Source organism: Musa acuminata, chromosome BXJ3-4, assembly GCF_036884655.1.
Source record: "Musa acuminata AAA Group cultivar baxijiao chromosome BXJ3-4, Cavendish_Baxijiao_AAA, whole genome shotgun sequence".
Lineage (NCBI taxonomy): Eukaryota > Viridiplantae > Streptophyta > Magnoliopsida > Zingiberales > Musaceae > Musa > Musa acuminata.
This window is the reverse complement of record NC_088352.1, coordinates 22435037-22444669: the sequence shown is the minus strand read 5'-3', so window position 1 is coordinate 22444669 and position 9633 is coordinate 22435037. Positions and strand designations below refer to the sequence as shown.

The 9633-nt window shown below is 36.5% G+C and overlaps 1 protein-coding gene across 2 annotated transcripts; it reads right to left on the bottom strand.

Moving 5' to 3' along the window:
• Nucleotides 1-1658: 1658 nt before the first annotated feature.
• LOC135636513 (cullin-1) lies at nucleotides 1659-9158 on the bottom strand. Of its 2 annotated transcripts, none has more exons than XM_065148212.1 (20): nucleotides 8940-9158; nucleotides 8610-8853; nucleotides 8412-8511; nucleotides 7403-7588; nucleotides 7212-7259; nucleotides 6929-7132; nucleotides 6770-6847; nucleotides 6454-6543; nucleotides 6284-6364; nucleotides 6134-6196; nucleotides 5370-5405; nucleotides 5172-5258; nucleotides 4949-5098; nucleotides 4738-4793; nucleotides 4502-4622; nucleotides 4273-4434; nucleotides 3180-3323; nucleotides 2881-3099; nucleotides 2598-2765; nucleotides 1659-2204 (listed from the first exon to the last, which is right to left on the bottom strand). In XM_065148212.1, the coding sequence occupies exons 2-20, from the start codon at nucleotides 8747-8749 to the stop codon at nucleotides 2103-2105; spliced, it is 2235 nt and encodes a 744-aa protein (XP_065004284.1). In that variant the 5' UTR covers nucleotides 8750-8853; nucleotides 8940-9158; the 3' UTR covers nucleotides 1659-2102. The 2 variants fall into 2 exon arrangements, with proteins under 2 accessions (XP_065004284.1, XP_065004285.1); XM_065148213.1 differs by having other exon boundaries at nucleotides 8610-8819.
• Between the last annotated feature and the right edge of the window lie 475 nt (nucleotides 9159-9633).

Genomic DNA, 9633 nt, shown 5'->3' with positions numbered 1-9633 from the left:
ACAAGTGTGGGTCTGATGGGAGCCAACAAAGTCCATATATCTAACAAGGATAACAGGATCCGTGGAGATTGGGGTAAAATGATATTTTCAAACAAAAATGATCAAAGATATGTGTTTTGTTTTTTTTGTTTTTGGGAATTCAGGCTCTAACCAATATATGAAATTATTAATTAGATAAACAAAAAAATCGAGAAAATGATACAACTGACTGATTAACCATCATGATATTTAACAAAAAAGTATTAGGAAACAATTGGAACAGCGACAAATGACTGAAACAGAACATTTCATTAAATCGACATGATATTGTATCTCCTCTTCTGTTTCTTCCTCACTTGCTGTCCTCTTTTTTTCTTATTTTTGTTTTTCCTTTTATTTTACTCGCACAACCTGCCACCTCTAAACCTCAATTGTGTGCTTATGGTGACTATTTTTGGGCACACGATCGATGGTGAAGATCGAGATGGATCAGGTACGATAATCACGTTCTTTGTCATGCGTTGCTATTAGTTTGATACATGAAATTAATCCTTATAATTACTTTAAATACCAAGAACATTTGAAATATTTTGTTTATGAATAGAAAAACTAGAAAAACCGATTTCAAAGTAGTGTTCGATTGAATACATATTAATGTAACATTCAATTAAGAACCTCGCATGTACATAAGATAAACGAGAAACATGGCAGCTGGAATGCATAGTGGACGTGAAGATGTACAGCTTCCGAATCGAAGCAGATAACCTACTTCGAAACAACACACTCGGGGATACTAATTTCTTATTGCTTCCACACATGGGTGTAAATATTTAAATGTACTCACAAGAAGGAAATATATCTGGTTGAGGCACATATAACAAAAGTGTAGTCATATATTATTCACAATTGTGGGTGTATAAATTTATAGTTTGGATACTAAATCATGATGAGTTTTTGGGTCAGTCATGATTTGTGCTTCAGGGATACGAGGGTTGATGGTTGATAAGTAACATAAATAAAAAAATATATGCCACTAAGAAAAAAATACTCCATATTGCAACACAATGAGACAATAAGTCTAATTACCTGCAAGAAAAAAGTGGTGAAGATTTATGACTAGAAAGAAAGTACAAATATACTTTTTTTATCATATTATTTTATTAATAACATTAATTTATATTAAGTTCATTGTAGAACAACAAAATCAACAATATGCAACTTTATACTTCATATAAAGTAGCATATCTATAAGATTCAAAAAATTCATCAACAACATTTTTTTCAACCATCCAATCGAACACCCACAAAATGATAAGCGATGCAGAATAACAAACATTCTACACTCACCTTGTGAAAAAGGACGTAGAAATCTACTGTTAATCTTCCACTAAATTCATGAACTGGATATTAGATCATGTGGCAAATATATTGCTCCTTTTTTTTTGAACTATGTTCGATATAAATAGCATGAAAACCAGGAAATTCATATCCAGTAGCAGTTAACTCTTAAAACTTGATGCCAAACTAATGCCATCTACTAAACCATCAGCAACCTTGAGGGTGTCATTTATCATCTCAATATTGTGCACATGTCATTTATCAACCCAAAAAAGTTAGAAAACCCAATTCCAAGTAATAGCCTAATGCAAGTTGAAGTCAATCAAATGTACAAATGGACATTAGGCAACTAAAGAGGGAGTCTTAGACATCATTATTAATTTTGAAGACATGGTCTTGTTTACTTGGCAGTTGCTCGCAGCATTTAGGATAAAGAAAATACACCACACAATACCAGATGAAATCAAGTAATGCTACAATAAAAAAGAAAAAATATTTAAAGGTAAGATCGGGGATGATGTGACTTCAATATCAAATCCCCTTACCCACACAACTCCAGCAGAAAATTTCTTACCAAGTGTTCTCCTTTGGTGTGGAAATTGATGAAGCACTTCAACTCTGGTTTCAAGAACATACAAAAAAGATGCTCCCATAGTCTCAAAAATTTGTCATCAATCTCCAGCCTATGTGGCAACAGATTTCAACAGGCTCACTACCTCTGCAGTTGATGCAGATGGGAGCCTGAATGATGAACAGCATGTACGATTCTCCAGAGATCTAATCAATCAGGCCAAGTATCTGAAAAGATTTGGGTTGTCCTTATCACGCTCTAAATAATCTCTGGTGATCAGATCTTCCATTCGTTTCTTAATGGCTTTGAAATCAGGCTGCAAAATTAACAAATCAAGACAGCATAGATAAGTGATCAAATATATTTCAGAGATTTATACAAATGATCAACAAAATTCCTTTTAAGGTCTGGCACCAATCAGTTACAATTAGTAAAACTATGCCATTGCAATTATTAGTTCACCATAATGTCAACAGCAGATAACCACACAAACAGAACAGCTTTCACTGCTATGTCAACAACAGACCACTCAGAAACAAGAAGCTATAGCTACTGATTGTTTAGGGTCAACCCGATATATCAGCTCGGACGAAAATAGAGAGTTAACATAGATATTACAAGCATGAAAAGCCTTGTAAAATTGAAAGCGTATTGACCATAAAATATTCATATGTTTCACTAGCTGTAACAAAATGAAGAAGCCGAGTACCTTGAACATGCGACCAAGTTGTTCAACACATTCCATCACCAGTTGTTGATAGCCCAAAACTTTACGACTTTTCATAATACGCACAATGGAGGCATCAATAGCATATCTTCGATCCTGGTCAACATCTTCTATTACCTTCTTCTTCTCATCCACTGGGGGGAGAGGTATCTGCAGTTAAGAACAGCTGATGAATCCAAAGAATATGAAAAACAGATGCAACAGCCGAAGTTGCTAAGCAAAGGACAGTTGTCTGCCGCTTTTGAATGGGAAGTTATGTTGAGACCTTGATCCTTCTCATTTTGTCACTGAATTTGGAATTGAACTCAAAGACGTCGTTTGGAGAAATGGATTTTGTATTCGGCTCTTTATTAAGAATCTTATATTTGGCACAAGAAAGGGAATGGAGCAATCTGACTACATCATCGTCAGTCAAATTAAGCTGAGTGACAATCTCTGAATAACTCAATCTATCTGATGCATTGAATAGAAGCAGAGTCGCAGCCTGTACACATAAAACACAAGAATAAATCTTGTCAGCATCCATGTTAATCCAACATCAATAAAATATTATCCAATAGATACCTGATAAGTCGTCACAATAAGCTCCATTGTCTTGGGTTCAAACTTTCCATTGATGTTACATGTCCCCAAAGAATAAATCCATGTAAGCTTTCTATGTTTGGTTTTTGTCTGATAAAACTCTCTGAACACTTCTACACATTTAACCTGTAAGCAGAAATCATAATCAGCATTTGCTTAACAATTAAACAATAAATAATTGGCTAACTTATATATATATAGATCCCTAAACGCTTCTTATTTACATGATAGTCCCCCAATCTTGTGTTGTTGTGCATACCAGCGCCATTTTCTTTAGCAAAACCTTATCAAGCTGATAGGACATCGGAAAGACTGATCTAACTCTAAAAACTATTGGGTTTGATCGAAAATAAACAATTAAGAGAACAAAGAGACCTGGAGATTCTTCCTTTCATATTCTCCATCTTGCTTTAAAACTGAAGCTTCTTGATTGTTGATAAGTAATATCAAATATATTATGCTCCTCCAAAAGACAATGAATGAAAGTTGTTGGAAAAGAATAATTCTACAAATTTGTTACAACCAATGAATGAGTAAAGGGGAACAATTAGGATGGAAGGGCATACTTGCAACAGTATTTCCTACTAATCAATATGAATTTACATTAGGGTCAGGCCCATCAGTATCTTGATGACGAACTCTTTTTTTCCAAAAAATTACAAGATCTACAGAGAATCATTAATGATTATATTTGGTTAATATAATTAGTTTTGGGATAAAAGATGTGCTTCTAAGTTATAATATTATGTTAACAAAAAGATGGTGCTACTCAAAAGATATTTCTACTACATTGCTTAAATTTGTAAATGAAGAAACTGGAGGACCAAAATGCACAGTGAAGGAGGACTTCAGGGACCACCATGCAAATAAAAATATTAAGGCACCTGTCCAGAGTAAGAAAGAATTAAGGCACTATCATGAAAAAAAAAGACCTTTAGTTAAAGTAGATCAATTTTAATTAATGAGTTTGCTCAGCCTAGTGAATCCCCAAAGATACGACATAATATGACTATTCTTCAAAATGATTTCTATATTTTCATAGGATAAGAAAAAAAAATAGAACAGTTTGCCAAACCATTTCAGCAGGAAGGTTGAGATCAAATGATTTGTAACTTGGCCAGAAACCAGTTGTCAGAACAGTTACAGTTAGATCCATCCCCGGATTTGCATGAGGGTTACTGTTCAGATAGTCCTCAAAATTAGATTGGTTCTCTCTGGCAAGAGTTAGATCAGTCACCTGAAAAACCAAATCCAAGACATTAAACCACTAATTAGTATCCAACTAACAACATAATGCTACAGACCATGCCCTCCATCTTTGAGGTAAACTGTCCTCCGCATTGCTGCTTTAGCTTTGTCAAAATACTCCTCTCATGGTCATCATTAGCACTTTTGTCAAACAGCAACCTCCGAGCAAGCTTCTTCCTGCTCATTGATTTCACAATCGGAACAATGATGAAAAAGACAGCACATATTGCAGTCATGTAAACATTAACTAAAATTGAAGATTGTCTAACTCAGCATAGGTTGGGCTATATACCTATAAAACTCGGCAAACAGATCTTTGTCACTGATATAAGCAAGCAACTTTACAACCTGCAAATATAAGTATTTGTTCAATGGCTGCATCCCAAAGTAGACAACACAGTAGAGATGAGAAAGGAGGGCTTTATGAGTGAGAGGAAGAATAGGAGAGGTAAACATGAGGTAGGAAAGATGCAAAGACACAAATAATTAAACAAGTTATTTACTTTCTCAAGTGTCTCCTCAATTGCTTCGTCACTGAGTTTTTCACTTCCGCCCTTCTTAAGAATATTATCACAAAAGGTAGCCAGCAACTCAGCACTTGAACTGCCTGCAACACCCTTGTTGCAGAAAACCTCAAATGCCTCTTTCAGTGCCTAAAAAGGGACAAATAAAACTTACACAAAGCAAAGGAACATAACTTGACCAGTGGTGCATCATAAACCAAACCTTATGGAAAAGGGAGTGATTCTGAAAGCAGTCATTCACATATGCCAAGTACTTGTCATGCAGCTCAATAACTTTTCTAACAAAAACCTGAAAACCCAAAGGTATTACTTTCTGATAATCAGAAAATAACCAAAACCTCTGCCCACACTCTAACCAATCAGCTTGTGATAAAGTAAACGTCAAAACATCCCAATATACCTGTTCTTGCAGACCAACCACATCCCTTTTTTCTGCCTGCATAATTTATAGTGTCAAAATCTTAATACAATATGCATCCAAATAAGATGCTAAAACAAGGACCACAAAATATGCAAAAAACAGAAATAACTAAACGAAAAAGCAAACATAGCAAATCAGCTCAAGATATGCTAAAGATGAAGGCCATAAACCAATATAACTAACATCGGGTGAGAATAATGAATTCTGCAACACAAACTGCAGCAGATGTTCATTTGCTCCTAAGACAACAAAAAGAATGTAATATGAAATAGTACATTATGATGCTAGAGTACAGAACTAAAAATTGTAGGTTCAACTCTCATTACCATAGTTTTTGGTGCTCTTGCTCAGAGCAAGTTGCTCAGTTACTACAAAGCTAAGTATTTAAGCAAAGATTTAAATCTTGAACCGGTGCCTATTCAATAATCTATCAAACTGGTCTAGCATTGATATATTAGGTGGTATATCAACCTGTTGACTCAGTATCACTCAAAAAAATAACAAAAAATAATACCAACTGATACTGGACCTTATGGTCCAATATCAGTTCTTCATCATGGTACCGACACACTGTTTGAATCCATGCTGTTAAGAACTATGCAACATGATCAGAATTCATGAACTTGAATAACAAGGACTGAGTAGCTAATTTATTATTTTGTTTTTGCCATGAGAAAGAAATAAAAATGATTACAACATACAGAGATAAGCAATGAAAAAAAAAAAAGACGATGGAAGACTACCTTCTTGTTACTTGCAGCATCCTCTGCTTGTTTAACCAAGGCTGTACCCTCAGAAGTCACATGCTGCACCAGAGTAATAATTCAGAAAACAGACCCGTCAATATTTTACTGGAGCTCCATAAAGTCACAAATTAAAAATCAGAGGTAAACCTGCTTAAATATTTGAGAAACAGGATCTAGGCCACGAGGTATTCTGCAAAAGAGCCTATACATACGCGAGAGGTCATCCACCTAAAATGCAAAACAGATGCACAGCTGTTAAATCTTATTTAATTCCACAGGAAGAATCTTATTTTTATGCAACAAATAGGTACAGGCACCTTGTCATCTCGAAGTAAGGCATGGCACCCAGAATGTTCCTTTTCCAGAAGTTGGCTTGCATATGCAAATAGCAACTCATGTTGCACTTTCTACAAATAAAAAAAAATTGACGATGATATTTCAATTACTCAAGTAATAGTATCCAGCTGCAAATACTCAAGATTGGTGCACGTAGCTCCTAAGTCCTAACTGGTAACAATAAGTCCACGAAGTATCAAGACTTTTAAGATATCCTTTCTTTTTTAACACTTAAAAACATATTTAAATAACTGATCACTTCAGCTAGAGATGAAACTTATGACAAGAATGATATACCTCCAACAACTTCTGTTCACTGCTTGAATGCAAGTAATGAGCAACCCTATCCTTTTCCCGCTTTAAGCACTCCTCAGCCTAAAAAATGCCAGATAAGACATCAAAATGTCTCACTGTGGGATAATTAAACATAATTATGCATATTTAAGTGGGAATTACCTTTAACATGTAATCTGGACATGAATCTTCTAAAATCCAATTTGAAGCTTTCCTAGAATAATATGCTGCAGTATCTTTAAGCAGATCTGCTTCGAAGTCATTTTCGTAACACTCCATGTTACCTAGCCCAATCTCAACAAAAATGTCCAAGACATTCTTCAATAAAGCTCTATCAATTTGTTCCCCCTCTCGCTCTTGGTCAATCTATTTGAAAGACCAACTGCAGTCAAAACTAGGTAGCCAGGTGAAAATGATTAATCATCAGAAAAAAGGCCAAACTTACCAAAGAAATGACAGCATCTTTAACTTTGCCTTTAATCTCCTGATAAACCTATAAAAAAGAGAATACATGTCAAAATAAACTGCCATAAGGTCTCCAATATATTTCACTACATGTGAAATGCTTGTAACATAGAGAAAATGCAATCTTATGTTACATATTGCAGCAATTCAGCAAAAAAGGTGTTGATGTACCAGATCACGGAAGCAGGTAAGCCCAACTTCATTCAGTGGTGGAAGTGACCTCCGAGCGACAAAATATCGGTCAAGATAATGAAAAAACCGGGAAAGCCATCTGACCATAACTTTATGATTTAACCATCTTTTGACTAGCTCTCTCAACATATATTCATCATGCTTCTCTCTCAAAGATGGCAATACCTGAGCCAATAAAGAAGGAAGCTTTAATGAAATTATAAAAACATTGATACCATCACAGAGTTCTATAACATTTAGACAGTAGAACTTTTGATTAAACTACAATTTGTACTCCAATGAAATTTCAGATTTTACATGATAGAAATTTAATGATTATCGAAGATGCAAGTTAATTCGGTCTCCTGTCATTAATAAAAAATCTGAACCTTTATTCCTGCATACCAACTTTCCAAATGATAATCAAACTTGTATTGCATATAAACAATAGAATGCTACTTATTTCTCTCTTTTCTTTTATACAAATCATTTTTTTCTATTATTGCATCTTAGAGAAAGTGGAAACATGTAAATGATAAACATAATTACTGATCAAATGAGCTGCTGAACAGCAGTGAAGAATGAAGATGCTCCTTCACAAAACAACCAACAGTTTAAAGATCAAGACTTGGATCAGATTGTTTGGGCTCCCAAAACCTATATAAATTTCAGCACACCCTATGAAGCTCCAAAGCTTGACTCGATTTTGAGACACATCAAGTTATGTCATCAAAAGTCAAGCTTGTCCTTCTGAGGCTGAAAACCATAACTTTATACAACAGATGCAACAAGAAACAGATCAATGACATGCAACTAACTACTTAACCACTCAGCCTACTTAGATACTACTTCAGTCTCTACTTGATCGTGCAGAAAGATTAGTAACATAACAAAACAGGTTGCTATTGACACAAATCTTTTCTTTTTTTGTCGACAAAGCATGCAACCTGAGGTAAACGAATCGTGCTCAGGTAAACGAATCGTGCTCAGGTAAACGAATCGTGCTCACCATGGACGTGATGTATTCCTCAAACGACTCCCTGTACTTGTCATATAGCTGCTGCGAGTAATCGTGAGGGGGTTTCTGGGTGCACATGTTGTAGATAGTCCTGATCCAACGGCGAGGGCAACAAATCCGTAACCAACAAAAACACCCTTTTTCGAAGACTAGAAGATCAAGAAGCAGAGATGATAAGATGTGACGTACGTGTAGAGCATCATGTAATCCTCCGAGCTGAACTGCGACTCCGGAAGCCCCTCCAAGATGTTCTTCAGTTTAGTGATGCCCTTCTGCATGAACTCCCATCCCTGCTCCAAATCGATCGTCTTCCTCTCGTGCATCGCCATCCTCCTCGGCGATCAAGATCCCCCGCCCCTTTCCCCGCAACGAATCGGGAGCCTGTGCCCAAATCACCCTCTAGGGAAGGAACCGAAGGCGATCGAATCAAACCCTAACCAGGGATCCGAACGCCGAAACCATCGATCAAGATGCGGGAGGAGTAGGGGAGAGGAGAAAGGAGGAAGAAAAAAATCGCACCTGAGACCGATCGATTACCCTAACCCTAACAGAAGAGGTAGGAGGAGGGCCGCGGGAGTCGGAAAGCAACGAAGCAGGCGGTTGTGGTCACGATGGCAATGAAGAAGGTGTATGGCGATGAATTGGCGATCCCCAAAAAGGTTCCCCAATCTCGTATGAGATCGTAAGATCGGACCCTCATGCAATCGCATGTGTCAAAGCACAATCCATCGGCGAGCTCGTCGACGCCGGCGACGAGCCGTTCGATCGAAATGTGGCCTTTGATCCGATCCCGACCCTGTGGACGCGTTCGCATGAGTCTCCGACCAAAACAGTGCTGCGGAGAGGATAGGAGGAAGAGTCGTCGTAACGGAACATAAAGTGAAGGTATTTAAATTCACCCGCCGGGTTAGTGGCTCAGCAGTGAACCATGCCGTGGATCCCACGTCGAAGGCCATTCACGTCAATGGTAATCTCGGTCGGCTATACAAGGGTGTTATGAAAAAAGGTGCGGGTTTGGGTGCGGAAGAGGACCTCTTACAATACAGTCATTTAATGTAATAGATTTTTTAATTAAAAATAGTATTTAAAAAATCAAAAACTTTTAAAAATATTAATTATTATTTTATATGTGAAAAATTATTTGATTAGCATGAGTTAATTGGATGGAGTAACGAATATGTAGAATTTAAATATTTGAAGGTAATATATAAAT

Coding starts and splice junctions, on each gene's coding strand:
- LOC135636513 (XM_065148212.1), bottom strand. CDS start 8,749: ATGGCGATGCACGAGAGGAAGACGATCGATTTGGAGCAGGGATGGGAG. Junction 6,848..6,928: donor GTCCAGATTACATGTTAAAG/GTAATTCCCACT, acceptor GGCATTTTTTAG/GCTGAGGAGTGCTTAAAGCG. Junction 4,435..4,501: donor CCTCAAAGATGGAGGGCATG/GTCTGTAGCATT, acceptor TTGGTTTTTCAG/GTGACTGATCTAACTCTTGC.